Source organism: Marmota monax, unplaced genomic scaffold (genome assembly GCF_021218885.2).
Source record: "Marmota monax isolate L192 unplaced genomic scaffold, Marmota_monax_Labrador192_F-V1.1 WCK01_AAM20220418_F8-fsc00014, whole genome shotgun sequence".
In the NCBI taxonomy this organism is placed as follows: Eukaryota; Metazoa; Chordata; class Mammalia; order Rodentia; family Sciuridae; genus Marmota; species Marmota monax.
Window position 1 is genome coordinate 14496338 of NW_026695222.1, and position 16674 is coordinate 14513011.

Sequence of the window (16674 nt, forward strand, 5' to 3'; positions counted from 1 at the left end):
AACTTAGCAAGATCCTGGGGATGTGGTTCACCGGTAAAGCACACTTGGGTGCAAAACCTAGTACCAAAAATAAAAAAGAAGAGGGGAGAAATGCTGGGGAGTGACATTGTCCAAATTCTATTGTTATAGTGTGTGCATCTACAAATATGTCACAACAAATCCCATCATTATGTACAACTATAAGACACCAATAAAAAAATGTGGAAGAAAAGAAAAAGACCTTGGGCTCAGAGATCTACAGAATATGGTCAGAAACTGCCGATATTGATGCTATGAATTCTAACTCTTCTTTCCTATTTTTGTCCTTCTACCTACAAACTGCAAGACAATTGTTGAAACTTCAGGTATATTTTCATTTCAATAAAATAACTGTAAACAAAACAAAAAAAAAAAAAAGGAAAGAGCCAGATGCAGTAGCACATACCTAATCCCAGCGGCTCAGGAGGCTGAGGCAGGAGGATCGTGAGTTCAAAGCCAGCCTCAGCAAAAGTGAGGAGCTAATCAACTCAGTGAGGCCCTGTCTCTAAATAAAATATAAAATAGGGCTGAGGATGTGGTTCAGTGGTTGAGTGCTTCTGAGTTCAATCTCCAGAACAAAAAACAAACAAACAAACATAAAAATAAAAATAAAAAGTGCTGGGGCTAGGGCTGGGGATATACCTCACATGGCCAAGGCCCTGGGTTCTAATACCCAGCAGTACAAAAAAAAAGAAAAAGGATATTAATTAAAAAGAAAAAAAAAAGTGCTGGTCTGTAGTTCAGTGGTAAAGTATCCCTGAGTTCAATCCCTAGTACCAGGGGGAAAAAGAAAGACAGGAATCTTGAGGAAGGGGACTCAGGATTGAGTTAGGGGCTGATGACCCTGGATTCTGGGCGGGCCCCTTTGCCTTCCCTGGTTCTTTTCCTCATGACCACAGCTCAAGCTGATCATTCCTTCTGGGATAAAATCCAAAGCAGGCATAGAGGAGACAATGCGTTCTCTCCTCACACTTCCCTCTTATCGAAAAGTTAGGAATTTCCATGAAGCAGCCAACAGACGTTTCCTTATATCTCATTGGTCAGAAGTGAACTGTGTGTCCACTGCTGGCCCAGTCAACAGAAGGGAATGATCATAAGCTATAGTTCCGCTTGGTCTACAAAATCAGGTTTCTATTAGTGAGGAAGAGGAGGAAATAGTTCCAAAGTGTCTACTACACTTCCCTGGAGAATTTGGGCTCTTCTGATGAGGACAGTCTCCTTACATCTAAAATGAGCTACTAGAAGACAGTATATAGACCAAGATGGTTAAAAGAGGGCTGGGGCTCAGGGATAGAGCACTTGCCCAGCACATGTGAGGCACTGGGTTCGATCCTCAATAACACATAAAAATGAATAAACAAAATAAAGATATTGTGTCCTTCTACAACTAAAAAAAATATTCAAAAACATTTTTTAAAAGATGCTTAGAAGACTTGTTCAAGCCTGGTCGGACTTCCTCAGCCACGCCATGCCCTCTGCTGATCTGCTGGGGAGTGCCTGATACCTGTCAGCCTCCCTCTCCCCTCAACCACACCCAGGGCCATGGCCATCTGCTAGTTAGCTATCAAAGTCTCACAATTAAGCCCAGCATGTCCTGCCTGTGAGTGGACAGTCCAGGACAGGGTTAGGAGGCAGTTCTTGGCCCAGTTCCCTGGAACAACCCGATGAGAAGCTATTTCTGTCATAGGAGACACCACTAAGGTTCAGACTTACAAACCCCAGCGAGGAGGATGAGAAGTTATGCTGAAAGCAAGGGCAGGGTTTGTTTGTTTGTTTGTTTGTTTATGTTTTATTTTAAGAATTAAGCCTAGTCTGAAGTTTGGGAACCAGAACTAAAAATGACTCACGTCAGCTGGGCACAGTGGCACAAATCTGTAATCCCAGCAATTTAGGATGCTGAGGCAGGTGGATTGCAAGTTCAAAGCCAACCTCAGCAACTTTGTGAGACAGTAAGCAACTTAGGGAGATCCTGTCTCAAAATAAGAGATAAAAAGGTCTGGAGATATGGCCCAGTAGTTAAGCACCCCTGGGTTCAATCCCTGGTATTGAAAAAAAAAAAGACTCATCACTGAAGCAGTGACTTACCTGGGAACTATTAGATTATGTCTCAAAGGGCCATGGCGGGGGGAACACGTCACAGCTCACCTGATAGCCAAAAGCCATCTCCCTGCCTTCTCCATGCTAACAAAATCCTGAGCCCTGGGAGCTCAGCTTCTCCCAACCTATAGAGAGAGTCTTGATTGGTCAAAGTTAATCGGGCTTATTCTAAACTTTTTGCTTGTGACTGGTTTGGAAAGGGGCAGATGATATAATTCTGGCCGATGAGATGTGAGGGAAAACACTCCCTTCCTTTTCTCTCTTCTAGCCTTGCCAAGTTGCTTGGGAGAGAACTTGGTCTGAGAGAAATGGTAAACAACATTTTCACCTAAAGGTTGGGGTGCACACCTGGAGGATGATGAAGCAGAAAGATGGACAGACCTTGGTCTTCAAAGACCCTAAGACCCCAAATTAATCTACCCTGATCCATGCTGCTTCAAGATGTTCTAGAAGATGACATATTTTATTCAGTGCTTACATTTATTGGAGGGGGATAGAGAGAAGTTGATTAACCGGTACAAAAATCATAGTTGGATAGGAATAAATTCAAATGTCCTATAGCATAAGAGTGTGACTATAGTCATCAATAATTTATTATATATTTCAACGTAGACAGAAGAGAGGACTTTGAACATTCCCGACACAAAGAAATATGTTTGAGGTCATGGATATGCTAATTATCTCGATTTGACTATTATTGAACTATCACACTGTACCCCATATATAGGTACACACTCAATTAAAAATTTTAAAAAGAGGGAGGGAAAATCCTTGAATTGGGCTCCTATTATTTGCACTCAAAAGCATCCTAGGCCAGGCACAGTGGCACATGCCTGTAATCCCAGGGACTCAGGAGGCTGAGGCAGGAGGATTACAAGTAAGTTGCTTCAAGCAACTTAGCAAGACTCTTAAGTAACTTTGTGAGACCCTGTGTCCAAAGAAAGGCAGGGGGCTGCTGGGGACTTAACTCAGTGGTAAAGTGCCCCTAGGTCCAATCCCCAGTACCAAAAAAAAAAAAAGTGTCCTGGGTTGGGGCTGGAGCTCAGTCTATGAGAAGAAGATCTGGGTTCCATTCCCAGTGCCACCAAAAAAACAAACAAAAAACTAACCATCCTGAATACTACAGTCCCCAGTGGTGCAACTGTTGTACCTCCTTGCAAAAAGTCCACACTCCTGGGGCGGAGCTGGGGCTGGAGCTCAGTGGCAGTGCACTTGCCTAGCATGTATGGGGCCTGGGTTCCATCCTCAGCACCACATAAAAAAATAAACAAATAAAATAAAGGTATTATGTCCATATACAACTAATTATATATAATATAACTCCAATAAAAGTCCACGCTTCTCCCCTGCACCTTTACCCAACTTCAATGCCCTCCAGGACTTGCCCTGCCTACCTCCGGGTTTTACCATCTCCCACATCCCTAATCCCACTCTCTAATCCAATCAGACCATCTACTCTCAGCTCTCAGAAGCTATCCGTTTCCAAACTCCCGCACCTTTGAAAATGCAGTCCCCACTGGGATAGGTTCACTGAACAGAAGGAAGATGTCACAGCTCAGATGCCCAAGCCCAGCTCACCTAGGAAGCCCTCCCAGGTGCTCGGTCTGGATCCATCCCACCCCTCTGCAGTTCCCAAGACCACATCCCCTCTGATTGATTATGTGGGGTTCGTGTCCCCCACCAGGCAGGAGCACTGTGAGGGCAGGGACCTCTGTGATTCATTTCTATCTCTCTAGAATTCAGCAGGGATCTCATACGCTACGTGCTCAGCAAATGAACATTTGTCAATTTTGAAGCCAGAGAAACCGCTGAGTCCCTGCTCACCCGGTCATACCAGACTGGGCCCTCCTCTCCTTTCCTGCAGGAACATGCTATAAATGGACAGCACACCAGACTGCTGGTGCCAGAAATGGGGCTTGGATTTCACAAACCAAGTGGCCTCACCCAGAGTGGGGGTGGGATCCTGGGGGCCCCCAGCATGTGGCCATAAATAGCCCCGCTCTGAAGCCTCCTCCCCACTGAGTCATTTGACCGGGCAGGGCGGGGCTGCCCACAGGCTTCAGCCTCAGGAGCTAAGGGCCCAAGAGCAGGCCCACCCAGTGTCCACGCTCCCCAGCCAAGCCCTTGGCCCACGAGCCTGGTAAAGCTCACATGGGCACTTCCTTCCTTCCTCCTTAAGAGAACCTGGGGCAGACACAAACAGAGGCCCCAATACCCAGGGACATCCAGCTTCCCCAAGGAGAAAAGCCAGGACCCAGCTCTGGCCCCAAGAACCAGGAAAGAGATTCCACTAGAAACGCAAAGAACAGAAACAGGGCAGGACCATTCACCCGGCCCAGTATAATTGAGGGGTATGGGGTCACATGTGATGCTGAGAGAAGCAGACACATCTGCTTTGGCTCAACATAGCATCCCCAGAACTTATCCCAGGGCTCAATGAATGTTGGTGACTGAATGCCCTGACTTCAAGTCTTGGCTGCAGAAAAACCTCTCTGCCAAGCTCAAGCTGTTCCTGGTCTGTTCAGTGGGTGGTCACTTATTTACTTCTGCTTGAAAGTCCATGATCAATCCATTTGTTTACTAGTCCAGGGCCTCTCTCCTCGAACCCATGAGCACAGGAACCTGATCTCTTGCTGGCCAAGCTTCTATATGTACACCAGGTAATCAATGGAGAAGACATTTCTTAGATAATGGAGATGGGGGTGGACGTAGCTCAGTAGTAGAGGGCTTGCCTAGCATGGGCAAGGCCCTGGGTTCAATGGCAAGTACAGGGAAGGGAAGAAATTTGCTAAATGAATGGACATTAAAAGTCCTAGGGCTTCTCAGCCTGGGGCAGGAACATGAAAAAGAATGTGGCTCTGGAGGAAGGCAGCTTTGGTTTCCCATCCTTGATCTATGATCTTGGACAGGTGACTTAACCTCCATGAACCCACATTTCCTCAATTTTAAAATGGGAGTAAAATTATATGTACCTCATGAGGTATTGAAAGACCCAATACCTATAAAGCACTTTTCCCGCCTGGCACAGGATGGTTCTTCAGTTGGCAGTAGTGTGGTTATTACTTCTACTGCCATGTTTAGCATGACAATATGAAGAGACAGTCACAGGATGTGATGGCACAAACAGAGGATAGGAATACAAGTCCTGTGATTTGCTCTCTGAGCCTCAGTTCCTTTCCTGTATAAGAGGTTCTGATACATCAGCTCTCTAAGCAAGGCACTGTGAGGATTCATGATCAGCTATCCACCACCTGCCCAGGATGGCGGAGAAAACTTGAGATTCCAACAGGCTCAGAGGAATGATCTTTAAGGATTTACTGGCCTAGCAAGGCTGGACTAAAAATAGTTCCTGGACACTGGCGGACCTGGCATCAGGGCTGACCAGCAAAGCCCAGACTGCCACACCTTGAAAAATAAAATCTCACCTTAACACACCCTTTAGTATGGGCAGGGAGGCAGAGGATACCACCTATCAAGATTCTACAGCTAACACCAAGGCAGGAGGGCAGACGCCTGTAATCCCAGAAACTCAGGGGGCTAAGGCAAGAGGATCATAAGTTCAACGCCAGCCTTAGCAATTTAGTTAGCCCCTAAGCAACTTAGCAAGATCTTGTCTCAAAATAAAAAAATAAAATAAAAAGGACTGGGAATGGAGCTCAGGGGTAGCCCTGGGTTCAATTGCTGTTACCAAAAAAAGAAAAGAAAAAAAAAGATAAGCTTCCTGACTGTCAGAAACCACACATCCCTGATACCTACAACAAGTCCTGGCCCAGAAAAGGGTTCAGTAAATACTTGCTAGATGAATTAATGAATCCCAGTAACAGAATATTATGCAACCATTAAAAGGAATAAGAAAGAGTTACATATCCTTGACTTATTAATTAATAAAAACATACATACAGAGGAGTGACATGACTTTCCGTGGCACATGTCTATAATCCCAGTGAAACCAGGAGGCTGACGCAGGAAGATTGCAAGTTCAAGGACAGCCTCAGCAATTTAGCAAGGCCCAAGCACTTAGTGAGACCCTGTCTCAAAATAAAAAGGGATGGGGATGTGGCTCAGTAGTTCAGCATCCCTGGGTTCAATCCCTGGTACAAAAGAAAATTTGAAAAGGACCCATATCGGGGCTGGGGTTGTGGCTTAGCAGTAGAGCACTCGCCTAGCATGTGCGAGGCCCTGGGTTCGATCCTCAGCACCACATAAAAATAAAGGCATTGTGTTGTGTCCATCTACACCTAAAAAATAAATATTAAAAAAAAAGGACCCATATCAACTCAGGAAGCCAAGATTCAGAGTTCTAGTATATTAGCAAAGGGAGAAAGGAGCACTAATTGAGTGCTTACTACATACCAAATACCAAGTTCATCTTTCTCAAACACATCTTCACCTGATTTTACCAATTCAATGAAATGAATTGATATCCTTGTTTAATGGATGGATAAACCCAGCCTCAGAGGGGTGACATGACTTTCAGCACAGTATAAATAGTTAAGACCACGGAGTTTGGCTTCTGAGAGATTCAGTTGAAATTCTCTCTGCCACTGTGTAACCTGGGCCAAGTCACCACCTGAGTTCTCATCTGTTTAATAGGATAAATAATGTGGGGGTGGCATTGAGGATTCAACGAAATATTACATGAAAGACACTTAGCACAATGTCCAGCACATTGTAGGTGCTCAATAAATAGTAGACACTCTTCTCCTGATTATTATCATTGTGATTTTCTCCACCACTATAACAGCCAGGGTCACACAGCTCACGGGTCAGAGCCTACCTCCAGAGGCCCACCGGCATTTTAATTGAGGTCTGGGGATCAGGCCAAGGATGGATTAGGCCAAGTTTTGACTGTGGCAAATCACATGGTCCAAAGTTATGTGTGTGTGCAGCCAAATAAATGTTTCCTTGAGAACAATGGTCAGAACAACAGGTCTTTGCAGCCACCAGAGACCTGGGTGGGGGCTCCATTCATGCCTACCAGGACAGGAGTCCCTCAGGCGCCTCAGGGGCCCAGCATACTTGGCTCAGCTAAACAGGGTGACCCCAAATTAGCTGCATCTCACTTTTGACAGCAGTAAGGCATGGAGCCAAACCATGGGCAGGACACCTGGCAATGTCCATCTCCCGGAGAAAGGACAGGCAGGGCACTGGCCTCAGAGTCTAAAGACTCATAACAGAGAAAAGCTCGGGAGTCAGTCAAGCCCCGTGTGAGCTTTGAGCCTCTTCTTCTTCTTCTTCTTTTTTTTTTTTTTTGGGGGGGGGTATACTGGGGAATGAACTCGGAGTCACTCGACCATTGAGCCACATCCCCAGCCCTATTTTGTATTTTATTTAGAGACAGGGTCTCACTGAATTGCTTAGCACCTTACTCTTAGCGTACTTACTCTTTTGTGTGGGGGGTGGGGGCAGGGAAACTAGAGATTGAACACGAAGTGCTCTACCACTGACCTACATCCCCAGCCATTTTAATGTTTTATTTTGAGACAGGGTCTACTAGGTTGTCCTGGCTGGCCTGGAACTTGCAGTCCTCCTGCTCAGCCTCCAGAGTACTGGGATTAAAGCCATGTGTCCCCACATCTGGCACAGATGAAGTTTTCAAGCTTTGTTCAGAATAAGTGGTTTTCAGCAAACATGGTGGCACATGCCTGTAATCCCCACAGCTCGGAAAGCTGAGACAGGAGGATCTAAAGTTCAAAGCCAGCCTCGGCAACTTAGCAAGGTGCTAAGCAACTCAGACCTGCCTCTAAATAAAATAAAAAATAGGACTGAGGATGTGGCTCAGAGTTAGAGCACCCCTGCATTCAATCCTTAGTACGAAAGAAAGAACCTAGGTCCCCTCCAGAGAGGCTCCCAGGAACCCTGTTCCAGATTAGGGCAACTGCTGAACCCTGACCTTCTCCCCAGATCCCTGAAGTCTTGAGGACCAGGCACAAGCCAACATCCTCCTGTCCCTGTGCTGCAGGTTTCCCACATTGCTCCTGCAATCTTATCTGTGAAATGGGGATGAAAGCAATTCCTATTACTCTACAGACTGTTTTATTTATTTATTTGTTTGTTTGTTTGTTTATTGTACCAGGCATTGAACCCAGGGGTGTTTAACCACTGAGCCACATCCCCAGCCCTTTTTAATATTTTATTTAGAGACAGGGTCTCACTGAATTGCTTAGGGCCTCGCTAAGTTGCTGAGGCTGGCTTTGAACTTGTGATCCTCCTGCCTCAGCCTCCCAAGTCACTGGGATTACAGGTGTGCACCAGCACACCCCATTCTACAGACTTTTATCATGCACATGTATTCAAAGGCTACTACATGCTCAGGTCTTTTAAAAGCCCAATTTCTGTGTAGGATATACTTCTACTTTGTACAAAGCACTAAATTAGCTTTTAGTATTATCTTTTAATGCACGACAGGCTCACTGTGGTTACTGTCAGTGTGTCCAGCCACACTGGAGGAGGGAAAAGGAAGCACATTTTCCTCATAGAGATCCCTCCCTCTTCCCCCAGGCCTGGTCTCCAAGGGCCCGGCTGAGCCTGGCAGGCGCTCTGCACACACAATGGGCCTCTCTAAGCAGCAGGCAGAGGCGTGCTGGCTGCCAGCTTGCACCCAGACTCTGTCACAAACACATCCCTGCGGCTGAGAACAGGCTCTGAACATTTGTGCAAATCTCTGACCTAGCAGAGGAAAGGTCCCAGCAGCTGGGCTGCTGAAGCACGGCTGAACCCCCAACTTAAGGAATGAGGGCTCTGGCTGGCACCTGGAGTTTGCTAGCCAGACCTGTTCTTCCAGGACATTCTCCAGGAATTCTGTACCTACCAAGCCCCAGGCCCCAAGAAATTTGCCCAAGCTGCCTTGCCAAGTTCACATCCAAAGGACAGGCCATTCTTCCATGGTTCCTTGGAAGTGGCCTCAGAAACAGGTCAGGAGTGAAGAAATTCTGAACAATGTGGATGTGATGTGCTCCAGAGGGGACCTCGGCCCAGAGGGGCTCCCAGGAACCCTGTTCCAGATAAGGCAACTGCCGAACCCCGACCTTCTCCACAAACTCCCCGAAGTCTCGAGGACCAGGCACAAGCCAACACCTTCCTGTCCTTGTGCTCCAGGTTTCCCACACTGGAAAATCAGAGATTCTTCATTTTATTTCATTTATTTATTTATTTATTTTTGTACCAGAGATTGAACCCAGGAGTGTTTAACCACTGAGCCACATCCACAGCCCTTTTTTATATTTTATTTTGAGACAGGGTCTGGCCAAGTTGCTCAGGACCTCACTAAGTGGCTAAGGCTGGCTTTGAACTTGCAATTCTCTGGACTCAGCCTCTGGACCTGCTGGGATTACAGGTGTGCACCACCATGCCCAGCCCAATTCAGAGATTCTTGGGCCCAGTTCCTCACCCACACACCCCACCCACCAGCTCTTAGTACTGCCTTAGGTGGAATTACTTCAATCTGCTGGGCCAGGAAACCAGGTCAAAAGAGAATTCAGCCAGGCAGTGGCACATGCCTGTAATTCCTAGTGGCTAGGGAGGCTGAGGCAGGAGAATCACGGGTTCAAAGCCAGACTCAGCAAAAGCAACGTGCTAAGCAACTCGGTGAGACCCTGTCTCTAAATAAAATACAAAATAGGGTGGGGATGTGGCTCAGTGGTCAAGTGCCTGAGTTCAATCCCTAGTAAACCCCCCCCAAAAAAAAAAAAAGAATTCAACTAAGAAAAAGCTGGGAAAAAACAACAATAAGACCATAATCACAGGGCTAGGGCTGGGGCTCAGAGGTAGCGCACTTGCCTGGCATGTGTAAGGCACTGGGTTCGATTCTCAGTACCACATATAAATACATAAATAAAATAAAGGTCTATCAACAACTTTAAAAAAAAAAAAAAGAACATAATCTCTTTCCTCTTCTCTAGGTCTACAGAAGAATCTACCAAGAAATGATCTTACCCTTTGAAAAAATCTCAGAACATATAAGTTAGAGACTGAGAGCTGGAATGGTACACTGGTACTTCTCTTCCGTACTGCATCTGGGGTAGACATTGCTAATCAACTCCAGATCGTTTCTGCTGAGCCCAGACAAGACCTCCCAATCCTCCCAAATATGGGACTCTCAGTAAGCTACCAGGGGAGCTAACACTCTAAATGAAAACTGTTGGATGTCCCTTCTGATTCATCACAGTGCAGACAGTATTTTAATACTAAGAATTGATTTTCAGTTTGCAGGGAGGAAACAGTGTTTATGTTTTGTTTTCCCCAAAAGCCTGGGTCTGGCTGTACTTCTGACCCCAATGCTCTATATACCAGGCAGGAAGTACCTATCGATGAATGTTTCTTGACTTAGTGGGAAGAAATGGAGTACTTGGGTTACAAGGACAGTCTGGATATCAGCTCCTAAAATCAAGAGATGCTTCAAGTGTCAAACATTCAGAGATACTTCCTTCTCTAAATGATGTACATGCTAAGTACCCTGACATTGATGTTCTCAACCTAAAGATAAGAAGGGTGAAGGGATCTCAGTGTGGAATCGACATGTGGCTACAGGCCAGGCATGGAGACACACCAGCGTCCCAGCTACTAGGGAAGCTGAAGCAGGAGGATCAAAAATTCAAGACCAACCTGGGCAACTTTGTGAGATCCTGTCTCAACATAAAAATAAAAAGGGTTTTGGCTGTAGCTCAGTGGTAGAGGGCTTACCTAGCATGTGCTAGTCCCTGAGTTCAATCCCCAATACCTCAGTAAAAAAAATAATAATAAAAAAAGAAAGAAAAGAAACATAGCTACAGTAGAAATTTTACCATCTGTAGACTAAATTTTCAAATAGCAGAAACTAAAAAAAGCTTTCAAGTCAACTAAAATTTGACATTTCAATGAATGTCAATTGTTTTAAACTGCACTGCTGGCTATAAATATCAAAGTAATAAGGCATCTGGGGGAAAGCCTCTTACATTCATATCACTTATGTATGACCCTATATTTGACTTAGCTATTAAAAGGTGAGAGGTAGAGGCTGGGTGTGTGGCTCGGGAGCAGCACACCCCAGCACCCACGAGGCCCTGGGTTCAGATACATAATGTGATTGATAACACTGAAGATTTTAGGGTCCAAGGCTCTCAAGTCAGCCCTTTTTAAGTATGAAAAGAAAATGCAACAGCAGCACTTATAGATATTCCCAAAATATAAAAATAAAACAAAATCAAGTGGGAATTAAGGTCATGAGTGTGCCAAGATCACCAGAGGCCCACAGCCTGTTTGCTTCGATGGCCTCTTGGAGGGGAAACCAAGGCAATCTAGTGGGGTCTGGACCTGGGACTCAGCCGAGCAGCTCTGCTGGCCCTGGCCTCTCCATCAGCCCCTGCCACCTCCCTGTGCCTATTCTGGGCAACGAGCCAAGACACATTCCTCAGCCCCCCATGGTCTTCCGGAGCTGGCAGAGTAGAGTCAGAGGAAAGGGCTGAGCAAAGCAGAAAGCTCCTGACAGAGATGGCAAAGACAGACACGGGGCAGCCAAGCAGGAGGCCCGCCACACCAATGGGGAAACTGAGGCCCAGAGAAGGCAAGAGTCTCATCCAAGACCACACAGGGACAGTGGAGAATGCTACCCCGCCACAGTTCCTGCCACCAAACTCATCTCTATCCTTGGAGGAGGGATTTGAGGTCTTGTTACCTAATGGCCAAGTTCTCCCCGAAAGGAAAATGGATCTCAGGATTTTAGGGCCCCTGTGTGCCAGAAGAACCAAGAGTTCAAAGCTCCCCAGGCCCTCTGGGAAGGCATCTCAACTGTCCCTTCTCCAGTCCTCACTCCTCTCCCTCACTGGGTTGTGCATCCCACCTTGTACCTTTTGTCCTGTACAACAACCCAGGAAGGCAAGAGCTATAACCCCATTTTACAGATGAGGAAACTAAGGTTCAAGGAAAAGAAGTGATTCATCCAAGGTCACAATGCTAGCAAGTGGGCCAAAGGAACTGCAAACCAGGTCTGATCAGCTCTGTGCTCCACCAGCCCACGCTGGCTCCAGGCAGGTTCCAGGTTCAGTCTCTGTTTTCTGCTACCTCCCATCCCTCTAGGCCAGGCTGAGGCCGCTTCAGGCCTGGGGGAGAGAGGAAGGAATTCAACACCCCTGCCCAGCCCTCCGGGCTCTAGACCCCAGCACTCACCCTCCAGCACCACCTCCTTGCCGGTCTTCTTGAGGGCCTGCACCGCCTCATCATGGGTGGCAGAGGACAAGTCTTCACCATTCACCGACAGGATAGCATCCCCCACAAAGAGGGCCTCCGTCTGGTCTGCGGCCAGTCCCTTAAAGATCTTGGAAATGAGAATGGGCATCTTGTTCTCCCGGCCTCCTGCACAGGCACAGAGGAGGAAGACAGTGAGGCAGACACTCCAATAATTAGGAGTCACACCAAGGTAAAATTACTTCTTCTTCTTTTATTATTTATTTATTTATGTATTTTTTGGTACAGGGGATTTAACCCAAGGGTGCTTAACCGCTGAGCCACACCCCTAGCCCTTTTTTATATATTAGAGACAGGATATCACCTAGGGACTTGCTAAGTTGCTGAGGTTGGCTTTAAACATGGCGATCCTCCTGCCTGAGCCTCCTAGTCACTGGGAAGGTAAGATTACTTCTGAAGGGCTCCCTCAGTGCCCAGCCAGTGCTGGATCTTTTGGTTAAATGTTTGCATGTTCACCACTGTTGGAGTAACTTCAATAGTTCTTTCTTGAGTTAAATATTTTGGATTTTAATCAATTTTCCTACAATGTGAAAACTCGCTGAAACCCTCTGATCTGGAATTAAGATAGAAGTCAGTGATTGCTATGGCCCCAAATACCTCCTCAGCAACCATAAAGTTTTGCAATCCAAGCTTCAGACCAGAAACCAAGGCCTAAGATACTAGGGATTTCAGAGCCAATCTGAATTTCACCTCTGATGCAAACAACTCTAATACATTTTACTGAATTGCTTTATTGCTAAACTCTTTTATTTTTTAATTGTCAATGGATTTTCTATTTATTTATATGTGGTGCTGAGGATCAAAACCAGGGCTTCACACATGCCAGGCAAGTATACTACCACTGAGTCACAAATCCAGCCCTACTTAAACTCTTTTTTTTTAAATATTTTCTAAGTTGTTGATGGACCTTTTTATTTTTTATTTATTTATATGTGATGCTGAGAATTGAACTCAGTGCCTCACACATGCTAGGCAAGTAGTCTACTACTGAGCTACAACCCCAGCTCCTATTGCTAAACTCCTAAATGGCTTTTTAAATAATAAATAGTAAGAACAGCCAGGCCTATGGTGCATGCCTATAATTCTAGCTACTGGGGAGACTGAGGCAGAAGGATCACAAGTTCAAAGCCAGCCTGGGCAACAGTGAAACTCATCTCAAATTGGAGAATACAAAAAGGGCTAGTATGTAGCTCAGTGGTAGAGCACTTACCTAGCATGCTTGAGGTCCTGGGTTCGATCCCCAGGACTACCTCCCCCCCACAAAAAAAAAAGTAATAACAGATATCAGATAACATGAGTTCAGCCTAGTTACACATATCAAGTCTATAATGTACTATTGTCCCTCCACATCTTCACAACACCCCATCAACAGGCAGTGTGGAAACAAACCCCTTGACCAAGGTCACCTAGCTAATAAGTGGCAAAGCCACCAAGTCTCCTGGCTCCAGAACCACACTCTTAACCCTATGGTAGACTGCAAGTCAGGCCCTGAAATTTCATACTCCTGGCCTATCCTAGGAGTACTAAAGATCAGGAACTAATCACTAAGAGCAGAAGGTCATTGTTCCAAGGTCACATAAGTTGGTGGCAGAGCTAGAAGTGGAACACCTCACCTGATCCCCACACAGGCCCAATAGTTAGCTCAAGGCCAGATCATGATTGACAAAAAAAAAAAAAAGCTTGAGGTCTATGAGCAGAAGGGATTTCTATTTATATCTGCCCTCCCCTACCTAAAACTAAGAATGTGGGCAGGGATGTAGCTCAGTGGTAGAACACTTGCCTAGCACGCACGACATAAGAAAAGGAAGGAAGCCAGGGGTGAAGGGAGATACAAAAGGAGATAAAACTAGGGACTTCAGTTTAGTTTGAAGTTATGATATTCATGGCTGCCTTGGATTCAGCTGGACCCCAGAGTATAGATCACCACGGTGACAAGAGCCCCGTCTCCATCCACAAGGAATTGGATCGAGCTGGTATTTCCCTTGAAAGCCTCCTAAAAATATCCTCACATCCATCTGTAAATGCAGAGCTGGGGAGTAACTTTGTGTGCCCATGGAAAGATCCTGCTCTCCTGAGAGTCAAGTTTGCCCATCTGCAAAATGGAACTTAAAAGTTTCTTTCCAGCTCTGACACTCTGAGTGTACAACTTTGGGATGGGTTTGTTGCCCTATCCTATGCTAAAGTTTGGGGGTTAGATGGGTGTCCACTCTCTGATTTCCCCCACTTCCCCCATTAGACCCTGTGGGTTAGCTGCCTGGGGATGTGTCCTTCCATTGGGAAGAACCAACTCCTATATGCTTTCTAGGGGAATCATAGTCTGATAATTAAGGTTCAAATCCCAGCTCTGCCAATCACGGACAGTGGGATCCTCTGAAAATCATTTTCCTTTTCTGAGTCTCAGTTGCTTCTCCTGCAACATGGGGATTATGTCCACTACCGTTCATCACTTGTTGCCAAGGTGAAGTAGATAATGAGCCAAGTGTACTTTCATAGCACTCAGGACATAGTAGTAGCATTCACTATCATTCCCGCCCCCTCACCCAGGCCAAAGGGTTTGGCAGCACCAGTGAACACAGCCAGCACCAAGGCAGGCAGCCTGGGAGGGGACAGTGCACAATCAAGGTGACAAAAGGACTGACACCCTTTCCCAAGGCAGCCTGCTGAGACCGGAGCTGAGATTCTGACTGGCAGATGGACAAGAATGGTGAACCCAGCTACTGGGGATATGAAGGGATTTTAAGCACCGTGGTTAGCTGCTTTTGGAAGTCCCTCCTGGCCTCCATGTTCCTCTTGTCTAACAGCAATAATAAACCAAGCACTTCAAATGTGCTGGCCCCATTCTCATAGGAACATCACAACTCTATCATCACCTTCATTATACAATTGAGGGAACTAAGTTTCAGAGATGGGAAGTTACTTGTCCAAGTTCACTCTGCAACCCTGGACTCCAACTCATTCTGGTTGACCCTAAAGAAGGCTGTCAGCCTTAGGGGCTGAGAGCTCTCCAGGAGGAATGGCAACTCTGGGTCCACCCTCTCCATCCTGGGTAAAGCAGAGATGGCCAGGTCAGGAGTCTCAAATCCAGTTGTCACAGCTCCCTGCTCAGGTACAGAACCTTCCTGGGGCCTCAGATATCTAGGTCCTCTCTGGCCCCACCAGCATCACCTGTGCCTGCATCTACATCTTCTACTCGAGTTTCCCAGACTCCTCGCCTTGCCCCACCTTGGTTCTCCCTCTGGGACTTGCCCCACCTTGGTTCTCCCTCTGGGACTTGCCCCCAGGCCTCAACCCTCTTTCTCCCCTGTCTGCTTTTCTGGGGCCCCTCTTGTCCTTGATGCCCACCCTAGTTTGCTCCTTTCTGACTCCTATGGCTCCTACCCATGTGTCCTTGGCGCACCCGCGATCTCCTCCACAACTGTGCCTGGCGTGGCACCCTGAGACCCCCTCCGACCTTGATGCTCTGAGTGCCCTGGGTTCCCTCTATCTCCTTCGACTCCCCTTAGCCCCAGACAGAAGGCCTCCAACTCCACGTTCTCCGTGCACTGCCAGCCCCCGCGACCCCTGCGCCCTCGGCGGCCCCACAGACACCGCGACCCGGTGCCCTCAGTGCCCCGCGCCCACCTTTGATGCTGATGCCCAGCCCGCCGGCGTCGGCCTTGCGCACCGTCACGCGGCGCCGCTGGAGCAGCAGCGCTTCGGGCAGCTGCGGGGGCGCTGCGCCCGGCTCGGTGGCGCCGTTGAGCTGCGCGGGCTCCGGCTCCCGTGGAACGCCGGGCTCGGGGCCGGGCTCGCCGTCGGCGAGGCTCACGGTCAGGGCGTCCTCGGTCAGACTGAGCAGCACCCGCTGCCACTGCTCGCCGCCGGCCCCCGAGCCCGCCCCGGCGCGCAGCTCCAGCAGCCCGGTGCGCGGGGCACGCCTGCCTGACGCCATCTTCGCCTCCGAGCCCCCCGGCCTCCGCGCTCGCCCGGTCCCGCCGCGCCCGGCCGCCTCCAACCGAGGGCCCAGGGCAGAGGGCAGCGGGGGCCCGGCTGGGCCAGCCGCCACCCTACCCCGGGCTGCTGGAGGCGGAGCTTCGGGGGGCGTCACTGGCTCGGGGTGTGGCTAATACCCGGGGGCGGGGCAGGGCGGGGCGGGGCCCCCTGCCGGAGCAAAAGGCTGAGAGGAGGCCCGGCTTCCTAAGGACTTGGGGCAGGACCGCTTGGAGGGTGGGACTAGAGGCGTCGGGGCGGGGCCACAAAGTAAGAGAAGGAGGCCGATGAGGGGTGGGTGCTGGGTGGGGTCCTCGGGGGGCAGGGCTTCATGTCAGGGGCGGGACCCAGGGATCCCGGGATGGAGGC

At 48.0% G+C, this 16674-nt stretch overlaps 1 protein-coding gene across 1 annotated transcript in view; it reads right to left on the reverse strand.

Annotated features, from left to right (window-relative positions):
* The window catches only part of Snta1 (syntrophin alpha 1), a 29436-nt gene extending 13054 nt beyond the window's left edge, over positions 1-16382 (reverse strand). Inside the window, exons 1-2 of the mRNA XM_046433966.2 lie at positions 15958-16382; positions 12259-12444 (exon numbers count right to left, since the gene is read on the reverse strand). Of these exons, the coding sequence (XP_046289922.1) occupies positions 12259-12444; positions 15958-16267 (496 nt within the window). The 5' untranslated portion in view covers positions 16268-16382. The remainder of the gene's footprint in view (positions 1-12258; positions 12445-15957) is intronic.
* Positions 16383-16674: the final 292 nt, after the last annotated feature.